This window comes from Aureococcus anophagefferens, assembly GCF_000186865.1.
Source record: "Aureococcus anophagefferens unplaced genomic scaffold AURANscaffold_8, whole genome shotgun sequence".
Lineage (NCBI taxonomy): Eukaryota > Pelagophyceae > Pelagomonadales > Pelagomonadaceae > Aureococcus > Aureococcus anophagefferens.
The window spans coordinates 1,856,561-1,871,183 of record NW_008705568.1 but is presented as its reverse complement, the minus strand read 5'-3'; the positions used below and the strand labels follow the sequence as shown (position 1 = coordinate 1,871,183).

At 70.2% G+C, this 14,623-nt stretch overlaps 5 protein-coding genes across 5 annotated transcripts; 4 read left to right on the top strand and 1 right to left on the bottom strand.

Moving 5' to 3' along the window:
- Positions 1 to 1,749: 1,749 nt before the first annotated feature.
- AURANDRAFT_64062 (hypothetical protein) lies at positions 1,750 to 2,815 on the top strand (the record flags this gene model as incomplete). Its single annotated transcript, XM_009038413.1, has 2 exons — positions 1,750 to 2,255; positions 2,596 to 2,815. 2 exons carry the CDS (start codon positions 1,750 to 1,752, stop codon positions 2,813 to 2,815), a joined length of 726 nt encoding a protein of 241 aa, XP_009036661.1.
- A 1,079-nt stretch (positions 2,816 to 3,894) lies between these two features.
- AURANDRAFT_64061 (hypothetical protein) lies at positions 3,895 to 6,812 on the top strand (the record flags this gene model as incomplete). Its single annotated transcript, XM_009038414.1, has 3 exons — positions 3,895 to 4,149; positions 4,236 to 4,675; positions 4,793 to 6,812. The coding sequence occupies 3 exons, from the start codon at positions 3,895 to 3,897 to the stop codon at positions 6,810 to 6,812; spliced, it is 2,715 nt and encodes a 904-aa protein (XP_009036662.1).
- Positions 6,813 to 6,943: 131 nt separating this feature from the next.
- On the top strand, positions 6,944 to 8,689 carry GLYM2 (hypothetical protein; the record flags this gene model as incomplete). Its single annotated transcript, XM_009038415.1, has 3 exons — positions 6,944 to 7,127; positions 7,180 to 7,247; positions 7,314 to 8,689. The coding sequence occupies 3 exons, from the start codon at positions 7,029 to 7,031 to the stop codon at positions 8,554 to 8,556; spliced, it is 1,410 nt and encodes a 469-aa protein (XP_009036663.1).
- A 274-nt stretch (positions 8,690 to 8,963) lies between these two features.
- AURANDRAFT_5477 (hypothetical protein) lies at positions 8,964 to 9,650 on the top strand (the record flags this gene model as incomplete). Its single annotated transcript, XM_009038200.1, has 2 exons — positions 8,964 to 9,287; positions 9,474 to 9,650. Coding segments are annotated over 2 exons (501 nt in total), but the record flags the coding sequence as incomplete, so codon positions are not given.
- Positions 9,651 to 10,484: 834 nt separating this feature from the next.
- On the bottom strand, positions 10,485 to 10,940 carry CYN2;1 (hypothetical protein; the record flags this gene model as incomplete). Its single annotated transcript, XM_009038397.1, has 1 exon — positions 10,485 to 10,940. The coding sequence occupies one exon, from the start codon at positions 10,938 to 10,940 to the stop codon at positions 10,485 to 10,487; it is 456 nt and encodes a 151-aa protein (XP_009036645.1).
- Positions 10,941 to 14,623: the final 3,683 nt, after the last annotated feature.

The following is a 14,623-nucleotide window of genomic DNA, read 5'->3' as shown; positions in this document are numbered from 1 at the left end:
GAGGAAATCCAGCCCAAAACCGACCCTTACGCGACGACATACGAGTCATTTTCGGCGCTCTAAAGGGCCGCGCGCACGTCGCCATGACCATACGCGACGGTCTGGCCAAAAAGACCGCGCGACGGCAGCGTTTTCTCGTCGGCGAAAAAAACGCGTCTCGGGCACCGAAAACGACCCCGAAACCGTCGGCGTGTCGCGGGACGTCGACGGGTCCCAGGGTCGTGCGCTTCGCGTCGCAGGTGTTGTGGTAGTCAAGGGCGGCCTCCGCAGCAGCCAGAGATCGTTGGAACCGCCGTCATCGATGCGAACTCGCCCGCCAGCGTCTCGCTGCGCGCTTTGAGCGCCAGTCCGCGGTCGAAATACGTGCGTCGGGACGATGTTCGACGTCGCGCCCCGTCCGCAGTACCTTCGTGGACCCTCCGAAGCGCTCGCAGCAGCCGCCGTAGTCGCGCGCGGCGCGGAAGGCGGTCCCGTCGACCGACCTCCACTGGTTTGCACTGCGGAGCGCACGGGCTGGTTTCGCGACGCGTTCGGGTTCCCGCGCCTCGATACGCTGCACACGCACTCTCAGTAGGGTCCTCTCGCGGCCTGCAAAGTTTCCCAAATAGGGACGGCCGCGTTCGCGCGCACGGGCCATCGCAAAAACCGCCACTGCGAGGCGGGACCCCGGCTTTTGGGAGCTGAGGCGCTCGGCTCGGAGAGCGGCCGCCGCGACTTCGCGCGCGCGGCGCCCCCGGGGAGTGGGGCCGCGCGCTCCCGCATGTGCCTCGGGACCGTCCGTGGCCAGGCCACTGCGAAGACACCGCGCGCGAAACGGTCCGGGCGTCGTCGAAAACGCAACGGCCTCGTCGGAGCGTTCTCTCGAGACGGCTGGCGCGTGTTGGACGTGTTCCGGACCTCGCTGGCCGTGTTTCTCCGGAGGAGTTGCGGAGAGGGTTACTACGAAGAACATGTCTCGCGAAACACGGCCAGATGTACCGTCGGACCACCTTACGGCCTCGATTCCTCGATTCTCATCGATTGGCGGCGGTCAAAACGAGCCAGTGTGCGGCGCCGCGACGCCCCTGGACGTCCAGAGCGGTTCCGATGCCCTCTCACGACCGATCACCGGGGCTCCGCTGGCCCGCGCGTCAGGTGAACGCGGTACTCGACAGCTACAGCTTGGGCGCCTCCTGCCAGCGCCTCGAAAACGACACCAACACGGTCTACAGCGACGACGCGCCCACGAACGCGGACTGGCGCTGTCGTTGCGTCGAGACATCTTGTCTCGACTCCAGAAGACGCTCGGCCGTCGAAACGGTGCTCTGCGCGCCTGTTTTCCTGCCGTTGGTGCCTCGCCAGTACACCCTAGCCGTACTAAACCAGTACAAACGCGTCGTATACGGCCGTATATACTCGCTTCGGCGCCCCGCGCGACCGCCTGGGGACCGTGCGGACTCCCTGGGCTAGCACGGACGTGCGTGGCACCCGCCGCCGTCGGGTGGACACGCGTACGTGGCGCTCGCGCACGCCGGAAATCTCCAAAAACCGACATTTTCGGCCATAACTTGTGCCAATCGATGACCTAGCATGATCGGCTGCGGTTCCGGAGCCCCAGATAAACGTCCATCACGATGAGACAAGCAGGGGGTCCGCGGTCGAGGTGCCCAAAATCGTCGATTTTCCAGTGGCGTGGGCAGGGTAAAACGTGCCGAAATCATCCGAGGCGCGTTGACGGCTGCCCCGTTGCCGCGCCCCGCGTCGTCGGCCATGAGCGAGCTGCTGCCGCCCGTGCGGAGCGACAGCGCGTCGAGCAGCCGGCGGTCCGACTCGCGGAATTCGGCGACCTTCGAGGAGGGGGGCCTCTTCGGCGCGTCGTCGTCGGCCGCGGGCCTCCTCGAGAGCGCGGGCCGCGACGGCGGCGTCTGCGACGACGACGACGTCTCCGAGTCGCCGACCATGGGCGAGGACTTCTACAAGGGCGTCGAGGGCTTCCTCGCGAAGCCCGCGCCGACGCTGCGCCACTTCTGCAAGGGCCCCCCGCCCGGGGGGCAGAGCCTACCGGTGCTTCGGAAGCAGCGGAGCGACCTCCGGCGGGGCAAGGTCCCCGGCGCGGCCCCGGCCGCGAAGCCGCAGCGGCGGCCCCGGGGCGACGACGGCGACCACGTCGACGTCGCCAAGGTCGCCGAGGCGCTCCAGTTCTGCGAGGGCCTCGCCGCGCGCGACCTCGCCGGCGGCGGCGGCGGCGGCGACCCCCGCGGCGCGCCGCGGCGCCGGTCCGAGGCCCCGCGGGAGAAGCAGGAGCGGCGCCGGGACGCGCGGCGGAGCAAGCTCGCCCCCGCGCGCAGCAGCGACGACGTCTCCGCGACCTACGGCGTCGCGCCCCGGGGCCGCCGGGACCGGAAGCCGCAGACTGTGCCGAAACCAAATCTTCAACCCGACTTCAATATGAGCGTATTCGAATGTTTTGACACAAGTTCTTCGGCTGGGCTTCGAGAACTCGACGAGAGCGATCGATCCGTCCAAAAATCAGCCGAATCGACTTCGATTTGACCGAGCTAGAGAATTCTCAAGTTTGGTCAGGACCACCCAAACCAGTGGTTGGTTTCGGCACAGGCCGCAAAAGGCCGAGTTCTCCGCGTCGTCCGCCAAGGCCGCGCGCGACCCGCGGCGCGTCGCGCCGGGCGAGGTCGACGCCCTCGTGCGCAACTTCGAGGAGGGCACGTCCCTCACGGAGCTCCGGAAGCAGCTCCACGCGTCCCGGAAGTCCATGGAGGACTCGGCGTCCGCGCTCCGCGCAGCGGCCGCGGACTTCCGGACGGGCGGCGCGCTCTAGGCGCACGCGCGCGCCTTATACCGAACGCGGTTTCCGCGCGTCTAGATGGGCTTGGGGCCGACGGGGATGAAGTCGGAGAAGCCCTGCCAGAGGACGCACGCGTCGGCCTCGGACTCGCACAGAATCTTGAGGCCGTACTGGCCCGCGATGATGATGACGAGCATGTGGTTCGGGTTCGCGTCCGGCGGGCCGTCGTCGAAGGCCTCGCGCGTGACGCGCGTGATCTCGGACACGGGCACGGACCTGGGGGCGCGCGCGCGTCGCGGCCGCGCGCGGAAACGGGGGGGCGCGGGCGGGACGCGCTTGTCGGCCTTGCCCTCCTTCTTCGAGCCCCAGGTCAGCTCGCCGGACGCGTTGATCATGAAGCAGCGCCGCAGCGCGCGGCCGTTGGCGCACTTGCGCACGGGCCAGCCGCGGCGCTGCAGCACCTTCCGAAACGCTTTGCGAAAGTCGTCGGCCGTGGAGATGGGCCCCGCGGCCTCGAGGATGTCGTCGCTCGCGAGGGGCGGCGCGCCGAGGTAGAGCCGCGCGTAGGCCCGCAGCGCCTCGTGGGGGTCCTCCTCCTCGACGATGCCGAGGTGCGCGCACTCGAGGGGCAGCCCGCCTGTGGAGAGGCACCGGCGGGGTCTCGTCGCGCGCGTTTGCGGGGGACGCGGGCGGGACGCGCAGTCGACGAGGGGGCCGCAGCTGAACATGCTCGGCTAGGTCGCGTCGCCGTCGTCGTCCTCGTCGTCGGAGGCGTACTTGTTAAAGTTGATGTTCTCGCTGCTCGACGGCGGCGCCGTGGCCTCCGGGTCCGCGCAGCAAAGAAAGAAGAGGGGGGACGACGCGAGGTCGACGGGCGCGGCCTTCGGCGGGGCGGGCGTGGGACTCGGGCTGCCGACACTGGCTTCCCCGCTCATCGGCACCGCATCGAGGATGGGTGGCTGGTGCCGTCGCGGCGTTCGTATCATCTTCGTATCCGCATCGGTTGACGTCAACGCCGGCCGCTTTCTAGCTTGCGCCGGTTGCTTTTTGTGGCAATCCCCACGCGGTTTGGCACCGCAGCCTCGCCCCGCGCGCACGTTTCCGCTCGCGCCATGAGCCGGCGCTGGGCGCCGTCGCTCGCGCTCCCCGCGGCGATCCCCGAGGACGAGGCCCTCGGCGCCGAGCGCCGCGACGCCGACGAGCCGGCGCCGGCGACGCGCGCGCAGCTCGACGCCGCCGAGGCGGCGCTGCGCAAGATGGAGGCGGACCTCGACGCCATCGGCGCGTCCCTCGGCGGGGCGTCGCCCGAGCGCCGCCGGAGCAGCGGCGGCAGCGCGAGCTCGGAGTCGAGCGCGGACGACGAGAACGTTCCGCCGTCCTGGGGCGACGACGCCGCGGGCCGCGTGCTCGACCGCTGCGACCGCGCCTTCGACGACGCGCCGACGAAGCCAAGGCGCGGCGCCAGACGCTGAGCGGGCCCATCGCGCGCCGCAAGGTCTGCGCCGCGGCCGCGCGCGGCGCGGCCGCGCCGCCGCCCGCGGCCGCGCCGCCGCCCGCGGCGGCCCGCGGCCGCCCCGCGAGCCCCGTCTACGACATCGCGAGCGCGACGACGCCCGAGTCCCTCCTCGAGGCGCGGTCCCGCATGCGCAAGGCCCACGCGCGCCTCGCGGAGGTCACGCGCCGCGGCGACGCCGCCGAGGCCGACTGCGCGTTCGTCTGCGGCGTCACGGCCGTGTCCCACGAGTGCGCGCCGGCGACGGCGACCTGCGCCTACGCCGACGCCAACTACGACCACGGCGCCGGCGTCCTCGCGCCCGAGCCGCCGCGGGGCCGCGAGTGCGACGACGACGGCGACGACGCGCTCGCGGCCCTCGGCATCTGCTCCGTCGCCCCGTCCTCCTGCACCGTCATGTAGGACGCCCGCCGGTGCGCCCCCTCCTCCCTTCGTGCCGCCGCCGTAACTTGTCTTCAACCTATGCTTGAACCTCTCGCTTGAAGTGGCAAATTCAGGAAATTCCACTTTGCCGGCTCGATTATGGCCTCGGCGCGCCGCGGCGCCGCCGCGGTCGTCGCCGTCGGCGCCTACGTCCTCGTCACCCGGAAGCGCGCCATCGTCACGCGCCTCCAGCGCTGGATCGCCGACGCGTCGTCCGGCGGCGGCTGGACGAATCTCGGCTGCGGCGACGGCGGCGGCGACTACGCCGCCGCCTGCGAAGCGCTCTGCCGCCTCGTCGCGCGGGACGTGCCACCGCGGAGCCGCGTGCTCAGCGTCGGCTGCGGCCGCGGGGCGGAGCTGGCGTGCCTCGCGGAGGCGGCGTCGTGCGTGACGGGCGTCGACGCGGGGATAACAGACGCCGACGTCGCCGCGGCGCGGACGCGGACGGTCGCGCTGCGCCGGGGCGCCGCGGGCGACGTCGCCGCGCTGGAGTCGCCGCGGCGCTTCTACGACGCCGTCCTCGCCGTCGACGCGGCCTACCACTTCGGCGCGGCCGAGGAGGCGCGGTTCCTCGCGGGCGCCGCCGATGTCCTCTTCGCCGGCGGCGTCTTCGCGTGCAGCCACGTCTGCGTCCGCGAGGGCGCGGCCCTGTCCTTCCGCGACCGGCTCCTGCTCTGGGCCTGCGACGTCCACCCCCGGCGGTCGCGGCGCGCGCTCGCGGCCGCCGTCGCCGCCGCGGGCTTTTCGGACGTCGCCGTCGAGACGGTCCCGCGCGTCCTCGACCGCTGGCCGTTCCTCGGCGCGCTGCCGCTGGACTACGTCGTCGTCCGCGCGACGGTCGCCGCGGGGAAGCCGCGGGGGCCCCGCGTCGCCGTCGTCGGCGCGGGCCTCTCGGGCCTCGTCTGCGCGCGGGCGCTCTCCGCGACGTGCGACGTCACGGTCTTCGAACGGGCGGCGCACGTGGGCTTCGCGAGCCAGAGCGTGGCCATGGCCGGGGGCGTCGTCGACGTGCCCCTGCGCATGATCGGCCAGGGCTACTACGACTCGCTCGAAAAGGTCTGCGCGGCGCTCGGCGTCCCCACGACGCGCGCGACGGTCGACTGCTCCTTCGCCGACTTTGGCAAAGCGGCGCACCTGCGCTACTCGGCGTCGCGCGTCGCGAACTTCCTCGAGCTGCGGGGGCGCTGGGCGCCCGCGCGGTCTTTGGACGCGGCGCTCCGGGACGCGCGCGACGGCGACGGCGCGCGATCCTGGGGGGCCTGGAAGGCGGACCGGGGCCTGGACGCGGCGTCGAACGCGTGCGTGCGGGCCTTGGACGGCCAGCTCTCCTGGGTGCTGTCCTGCTCGAAACGGACGCTCGAACGCTTCCCCGCGGGTCCCATCCTCGCGTACGCGCGGGGCCTCGGGCTGGGCCTCGCGGGCTGCCTCCTCGCGCGCGGCTCGCGGGACGTCGTCCGCGTGCGGCCGTCGGTCGCGGCGCTCGAGGCCGCGCTCGCGCACGGGTCGACGCTCGCGCTCGGCGCCGACGTCCGCAACGTCGGCCCGGACCGCGCGGTCGGCGGCCGCGGGCCCTTCGACGCCGTCGTCCTAGCCGTGCCGCCGGGCGCGCTCGCCGCGGCCCTCGACGTCGACGCCGTGCTGCCGTCGGAAGACCGCGATCTCTTCGCGGGCTTTGCGTCGGAGACGAACCGCATCGTGCTCCACGCCGACGCGCGGCTCATGCCGGCGGACCGGCGCGACTGGCGCGCGCTCAACGTGACGGGCGGCGACGGCGACGGCGGCGCGGCCATGTTGACGGTGTGGCTCAACCGCTACTACCCGGAGCACGCGTTCGACGGCGACGTCTTCCAGACGTGGAACCCGCACGTCGAGCCGGAGGCCGACCGCCGCCTCTCGCCGGACCTCCGCCTGCCCCGCGTCGTCCAGTCCTGGCCCGAGACGCCGAAGATCCAGGCGCGCGTCGCGGAGCTCCAGGGCGTCGGCGGCTTCTACTTCGCGGGCGCGCACGCGGTCCCGGGCATGGGCCTCCTCGAGCAGGCCTGCCAGGCCGGCGAGACCGCCGCCGCGCGCGTCCTCGCGGACCTCGCGGCCTGAGGAGGGACCCCGGGGGCGGCGTCCTATAAAGGCATTCTAAAAGTGTGGGCAAGTACTTGTGCGGCGGCGCACTTCAACATTGGCTCCTTGTGGCGGATTGTCCGAGCCAATCGGCGAATCGCCGATTCCCCAGCCAGCAGCCCTGCGTCGCGACAACACGTCCTTCCCTCGTCCATCAGCTCGCGCTGCTTGTTCAAGACCTCCGTCTTTGCAAACATGTCCGCCATGGCCATCAAGTCGCATCCGGGCCTCAAGACGCTGGAGGAGGTCGACACCGAGATGTACGAGCTCATCGAGCAGGAGAAGCGCCGCCAGGTGTGCAAAAATACGCCGCGCGCGCCGCCGGCCACCCGCGCGCCCCGCGCAGTTCACGTCCATCGAGCTCATCGCGTCGGAGAACTTCGCGTCCCGCGCCATCATGGACTGCCTCGGCTCGCGCGTCGCCCGGCGCCTGGGGCGCGGGCTCCGCGCGCGCGCGCGCCGACGCCGCGCGACGCGCAGGTGCCTCACGAACAAGTACGCCGAGGGCCTCCCGGGCAAGCGCTACTACGGCGGCAACGAGATCATCGACCAGATCGAGAACATGTGCAAGGCGCGCGCCCTCGAGGCCTACCGCCTCAAGACCGACGAGTGGGGCGTGAACGTGCAGCCCTACTCGGGGTCGCCGGCGAACTTCGCCGTCTACACGGGCCTGCTCCAGCCCCACGACCGCATCATGGGCCTCGACCTGCCCAGCGGCGGCCACCTCACGCACGGCTTCTACACCCTCGACAAGAAGACGATGAGCCGCAAGCCCGTGAGCGCGACGTCCGTCTACTTCGAGAGCCTGCCCTACAAGGTGCACCAGACGACGGGCCTCGTCGACTTCGACGAGCTCGCGAAGATGGCGGCCATCTTCAAGCCCGCGCTCATCGTCTGCGGCGGCTCGGCCTACCCGCGCGACTGGGACTACGCCAAGTTCCGCGAGATCGCCGACGCGAACGGGTCGCTGCTCATGATGGACATGGCCCACATCTCGGGCCTCGTCGCGACGCAGGAGGCCAACGACCCCTTCAAGTACTGCGACATCGTCACGACGACGACGCACAAGTCGCTCCGCGGCCCGCGGTCGGGCATCATCTTCTTCAAGAAGGACGCGCGCGGCTTCGAGGACAAGATCAACAACGCCGTCTTCCCGGCCCTCCAGGGCGGGCCCCACGAGCACCAGATCGCCGGCGTCGCCGTCCAGCTCAAGGAGACGACGAAGCCCGAGTTCAAGGGCTACGTGCAGCAGGTGAAGAAGAACATCAAGGCCATGGCCGCCAAGCTCGTGGACCAGTACGGCTACGCGCTCGCGACGGGCGGCACGGACAACCACCTGCTCCTCTGGGACCTGCGCCCCGCGGGCATCACGGGCTCCAAGGTCGAGAAGATCTGCGACGTCGTCCAGATCACGCTCAACAAGAACGCGGTGCCCGGCGACGTCTCCGCGCTCTCGCCCGGCGGCGTCCGCATCGGCGCGCCGGCCATGACGACGCGGGGCCTCGTCGAGAAGGACTTCGAGGCCGTCGCGGACCTCCTCCACGAGGCCGTCCAGCTCGCGCTCAAGATCCAGGCCGCCGCGCCCTCGAAGAAGCTCGTCGACTTCTCCAAGGCCCTCGTGGGCAACGCGGAGGTCGACGCGCTCCGCGAGAAGGTCAAGGGCTTCGCGTCGTCCTTCGGCATGCCCGGCCGCCCCTTCGGCAAGTACAACCCCGAGCCGTGAGCGCCGCCCGACCCGCCGGCCGCGCGCCCGGCCGCCCGCCCCCGCCGCGCCGCGCCGCGGGCCCATGCGCTCCCGGAGAGCCCATGCGCCCGCGCCTTGTCCGCGACCAGAGAGAGGTAACTCGTGCGCCTCGATCGCGAGGCTGTATTGAAGTTCACGTTGAAGGCTCGTTGACGGCCAAAACTCAGCGAACCTCAATCTCGACGCATTCTGGTGCGTGCTCGACGTGCGTTTAGCCCAGCGCCGCTACGCCACCTCGCGCGTTGCACGACTGCAATCCGTCTCCACCTCGCGCGTTGCACGACTGTACCATGATGCGCCCGCTCGCGGCGCTGCTCGCCACCGCCCTCGTGGCGCCGTCGCGCTGCTTCGAGGTGCCCGGCGCCGTCGCGGCGCTCGGCGCGAAATACGCCGACAGCATGGCCGCGCGGCCGCTGCTGACGAAGATGGGCACGTCCGCGGCCATCTTCGGCGCGAGCGACGCCAGCGCGCAGGCCCTGGAGCGCGCGCCGGCGCTCGACCGGACGCGGCTCGCGGTGACGACGGCCATCGGCGGGTTCTACTTCGCGCCGGCGGCGCACGTCTGGTACGGCGCGATCACGAAGGCCATCCCCGCCAACGACCTGCGGGCGATCCTGACGAAGGCGCTCCTCGGCCAGCTCATCTTCGGTCCGCTGGTGACGTGCGTCTTCTTCGCGTCCGCGCGCGTCCCCGGGCGGGAAACAAAAATAGTCAACACGACTTCAATATGCATGTACGGTTTTGACATAGTCTTTTTCACACTATCTAAAAAGAACTCGCCGAGAGAAAACGATCCGTCCAAAAATCAGCCGACACGACTTCGACGCGACCGAGCTCGAGAGGTTTGTGAAGTTTTTGTCGTTTGCAGGTGCCTCCAGTCGCCGGAGGGCCTCAAGGCGCTGCCGGGGAAGATTCGGAGCGATCTGCTGGGCGTCCAGGCCGCGGGGCTCGGCTTCTGGCCCTTCGTCGACCTCGTCTCCTACGCGTGCCTCCCCGTGGACTACATCCCCGTCTTCGTCAACGGCGCGTCCTTCGTCTGGACCATCTTCCTCTCCTTCAAGTCCCGGGCCGCGAAGCGCGCGCCCTAGGGCCCCTTAGGCCGCCTTCGCCTTGGCCTTCGCCGGGTCCAGGAGCGGGTGGACGGCCTCGCCGTAGGAGTTGACGGCCGTCGTCGCCTTGACGGAGACCATCCCGTAGACCACGCAGACGAAGGTCGCCATGACGTAGTTGTCGCTGAGCACCCAGCCGCCGTTGTCTGCGCGGGGGGGGGGTCTCGCGGCCGCGCGCGGCGCGCGGGGACGCGGCGCCGCGGGCGGTGGTCCACAAAGGCCTTGAAGCACGGCATCATGACCGCGTAGGTGAGCACGAAGATGAGGACCGTGCAGCAGAGCGCGTAGAGCTGGTACATGGTCGACAGCGCGTCGTCGCCGCAGCGCGCCGTGTGGTGGCCCGCGGCGGCGGTGATGGCCGAGGCCGCGAGCAGGCAGAGGCAGGCGAGGGGCTCGAGGGCGACGGGCTGCATGTAGAGGAGGAAGTAGGCGCTGATCGCCGCGCAGCCCGTCTGCACCTTCATCCACTTGACGAAGGCCGCCTTCGCGGCGGGGACGTCGGGCGCGGGCGGGGCAGCAGACGCCATCGTTTTGGGCAGCTCGAGTAATTTTTGTTGTTCGAGGCAACCGTGGCCACGGCACTTTAGAACTTGCCACGGCAACCCGCAGTTGAACCTCGGGAATTGCCGCAGCAGGCCTCGCAGCGCCCGCCCGACGAGCGCGCCCCGATCCCGCTCACGCTCCGCTCGATCGGCCGCTCGACCGGCCGACGGGCGGTTCCGTCCGCTACGACGCGGGGCATCCCCGGCGCCGGACAGCTCTTACGCTGGGCGCGGCGCGGCGCGAGCGCGGCGGCGCTCACTTGGCCTCCGGCGACGGCGCCGTGTTGTCCGCGGCGTTTTGCTCGATGTGCGGGAGGAACTTGCCGTTAAACGTCAAAACGACGCGGCGCTCGCCCTGCTTGCCGACGGTCGAGCCGACGGTGAAGTAGAAGTCGATCGCGCTCATGATGCCGTCGCCGAACTTCTCGTTGACCAAGAGCTTGATGGCGTTGCCGTAGTGCGTGATCGCCTCGTAGGTCCTGTAGACGTTGGGCTCCTTGAGGATTTCGGCGTCGAAGCCGCGCATGGGCGCGACCTCGAGCGTGTCGAGGTCCTCGGCCGAGATGCCGGGCACCGCCGCGGAGAACTTGGCGCGCGACTCGGGCTTGAGCTGCGCCTGGCCGAGGAGCAGCTGGCACGTGTACGCGTTCGTCCAGCCGAGGCCGTCGGCGATCTCGTCGAAGGTCTTGCCCGTGGCCTTCTTCGACGCCATGAGGCGCTCGGCGAGGTCGCCGATGGGCGGCGACGCGAAGGAGCGCGCCGCCAAGCGGCTCGCGGCCGGCTTCCAGGCGGCGGGCCTGGCGGCGACGCAGGACGAGCGGCGGAGGGCGGCGGCGAGCATTTCGCACGAAGAAAATGAAGGGGGCGGAAGGAAGGCTGCCCAAGTGAAACACCGCAATTGCTGTACGCCATGTAACAGCTACGTTGAAGGGAAGCAAGGTGATGACAGGGCTGCCCGGGGCAGCCCAAAGGAAGCCCGTCGACAGGTTCCCTATTCAGCAACCACAACACAGTTTTTTCGCAGCCGCGCGCCATAGTCTCGAGCACCATGGTCGCCCACAATGTCCTCTGCCACTCCAACGCGCACACGCAGCCCCGCCCCGTGGCCTACGAGAACAAGTACGTGAACGTGAAGCGCGTCTTCAACACGCAGCCCGAGGTCATGGGCTTCGTCATCTGCGTCGGCGAGACCATCCACGAGCGCATGCTCAAGAAGCCCATGATGACGATCCTCCTGTCCGTGCAGGCGGGCCTCCTGCTGTCCTTCGGCGTGCTCATGTCCTGCCAGGTCGGCGGCCGCTGGGGCAGCTCGACGGGCGTCAACAACTTCGTCTTCGCGGGCTTCGGCATCCCCTTCGGCCTCACCTTCATCGTCATGTGCCAGGGCGCGGAGCTCATCACGGCCAACTACATGTTCTGCTCCTTCGCCGTGCTCGCCGCGGACCCCGAGGACCGGCCGCGGCAGATCAAGGGCCTCCTCGGGAACTGGTTCTTCTGCTGGTGGTCGAACCTGCTCGGCGCCGTGCTCCACTTCGTCATGTTCGCCTGGTCCACGGGCCTCATCAAGTCCGTCGTCGTCGACGGCGACCTGTACAGCGACCCGACGAACTCGCTCGAGAACGACCAGACGCTCTTCTACGCGACGAACCAGGACTTCCGCGACGACATGAACGGCGACCTCTGCAGCCGCTCCAACTACGGCATGGCCAACCTCTGCAAGGTCGTCAAGGTCTGCCGCGCCAAGTGCACGGCCCACTTCACGACGTCCATCATCCGCGGCGCGGGCTGCAACTGGATGGTCTGCCTCGCGATCTGGCTCCAGATGATCGCGACGGAGCCCATCTCCAAGTTCATCATGATCTGGCTCCCCATCGAGCTCTTCATCTCGTCCGGCTTCGACCACCTCGTCGTCAACGAGTTCCTCATCCCCGCGGGCATCATGGTCGGCGGCAAGTACTACGACGACCGCTGCAACTGGGGCAACGCGTTCTGGTTCAACTTCGTGCCGGTCACCCTCGGCTCCATCGTCGGCGCCTGGTTCCTCGTCTTCCCCTTCTGGCTCATCAACAAGGACGGCTGGATGGCCGCCCAGAAGTCCAAGGCCGACGCGGAGTGCGCGCACACGATCGTCGGCGGCAAGCCCGTCGAGGAGTGAGCCCGGCGCGGCCGGCCCGCCCCCTGTCCATAGAAAAACGAGCGACCGCCGCGCCCCGGAGCCCCCCCCGAACCGACCCCGCTCCGGCGCGGCGCGGCCCCGCGGCGCCCTGTCCCCCGACCCCGAGCCCGCGCGCGGCGGCGTAGCGAGGCTCCCCAACGTCGCGTCTTCGGAAGGGGGTGGCGCTGGCGCTGGAACCCGTCGGACGTGCGCGCTGGTGAATTCGATTATGAATTGGAAGGGGAGCGGGCCCGCGCCGTCGTTGGCGGTCGCGGGGCCGCCGCACAGACATGGCGTGAAGAAGGGGCCGCGGAGCTCGCCCAGGAGGTGGAGCGCGCGGTCAGCGAAGATTGCCGAGGTTGGACGGGCCGGTCCGGCGGAGGAGCGGAGAGCACGCCCGGGATCGGGGCTCTCGGGGGGAGGGGGCGCGCGGTCGGGCCCGTAGGTCGAAGAAGCAAGGCGAGGTCGGAGTTCTCGAAGCGGTGCGGTCGGACCGAAGAAGAATGACAGGGCCGGGGGGATTCGCGAGGTGAGTGGGGCGGAGGGGTCTGCGAGCGCGGGAATCGCCGTCGAGGCGACTCGGTGGCGAGACCGAGGGGTCGGGGACTTGGTCGGCGCGCGCGGCGCGTCCGGTTCCCGGGGCGCCGCGCGGCGCCCGCTCAGAGGCCGCGCGGGGGGGCGTCGTCCCGGCCCTGGAGCTTGAGGACCTGGTCGAGGCGCCGCTCGAGCTTGCTAAGCGTCGCGGCCTGCTCGTCGAGCTTGGCCGTCTGCTTGTCGAGCTCGGCCGTCTGCTTCCGCTGGCTGAGGTAGACGAAGGCGAGCGACGCGACGAGCACGACGGCGGCGGCGGCCGTCGCGACGACGTGCTCGCGGCGGCTCTCGTTGATGATGGTCGTCGTCGACGTCTCGCGGATCGCGGCGGGCGCGGCGCGCGCGTCGCGCCTGAGCCACTTGCGGAGCTTCGCGTCGTCCGCGAGCGCCGCGAGGGACCGGCGGCGGCGGCGGCGCGTCTGCGTGTCGAGGGCGGGGACGTAGTCGCAGCACGCTTTGACGCAGGCGTCGTAGGCGGGCACGATCTCGTCGTCGTCGAAATCGTCCGCGTCGCTCGTCCCGTCCACGCCGCACATCGAGTCTTTGTTTTCGCCGACCTGCGTGCACGTGTCCCCGGAGCCGTCGCTCGCCACCCACGTGTCGTCGTCCTCGAGGCCGAGCTCCGACGAGCAGCGGTCCCAGCTAAAGTCGGGGATGGCGAACGACGGCGACGCGTAGCACCCGAAGGGCTGCGTGCTCTCGTCCCAGGCGTTGTTCTCGCAGTCCTCGTCGGCGGAGCCGTCGCAGTACGTCGAGTTGTGCCAGATCGGGTGCACGACCGTGATGCTCCCGTCGTCGTTGAGCACCTCCTGGTACTGCGTGCAGCTGTCGCCGGAGCACGACGTGTAGATGGCGATCTCGATGCCCGAGTTCGAACCGGAAGCCGGAGGAGACGGGGAGCGCGAGCAGCAGGGCGAGCGCGGCACGTGCCATCGGAATGCCTTGAAGATCGAGGCTGCCTGCTTCCGAACTCGGGCACGCAGCTGCGCGGACAATGCACCAATCTAATCTGCATGGCAGAGTTGACCAAGTTATTGAAGCGAACTCCCAGTAATATTGGAGGTCGTTTAAAGTAGAAGATGTAGGAATGAATTTAGTGGGCTGCCGATGGCACCGAGGGTGATGGTCCTCCTCGGCGCCGCGGCGTGGCGCTCCGCAACGGCTTTCGTGATGCCACAGCCGCGCGCCCGCGCGCGCGGTCCGCCGCTGGCGCTGCTGGATGGCGCAAGCGGCTTGGACGCCGCCCGCCCGGCGGCGCTGGCAGCGGACGGCTTGGACGATGCCCTCGCAGCAGCACACGACGCGCTCGCACCGCCGCGGCGGCGGGAGCCGGCCCCCGACGCGGACGCGGACGCGGCGCGGCAGGCCGAGCTCCTGCCGCTCCTGTCGTCGCAGGGGCCGCGGCTCCTCGCGCTCGCGGCGGTGCCCCCGGCGCTCGCGCTCGCGCTCTGGCCCGCGCTCGCGGACGGCGTCGGCGACTTCCTGAGCTCCTACAACGGCATCAACGGCCGCAGCATCGACGGCAACGCCTTCGCCGTGCAGCTCCTGCGGCCGACGGTGAACGGCGGGGCAGGAAAAGAGAGCGAAATTCCCAACTTCAAAGGCTCACTATCTCGGCCGTTTTCCACTCATTTCGGCTGACTTTTGGA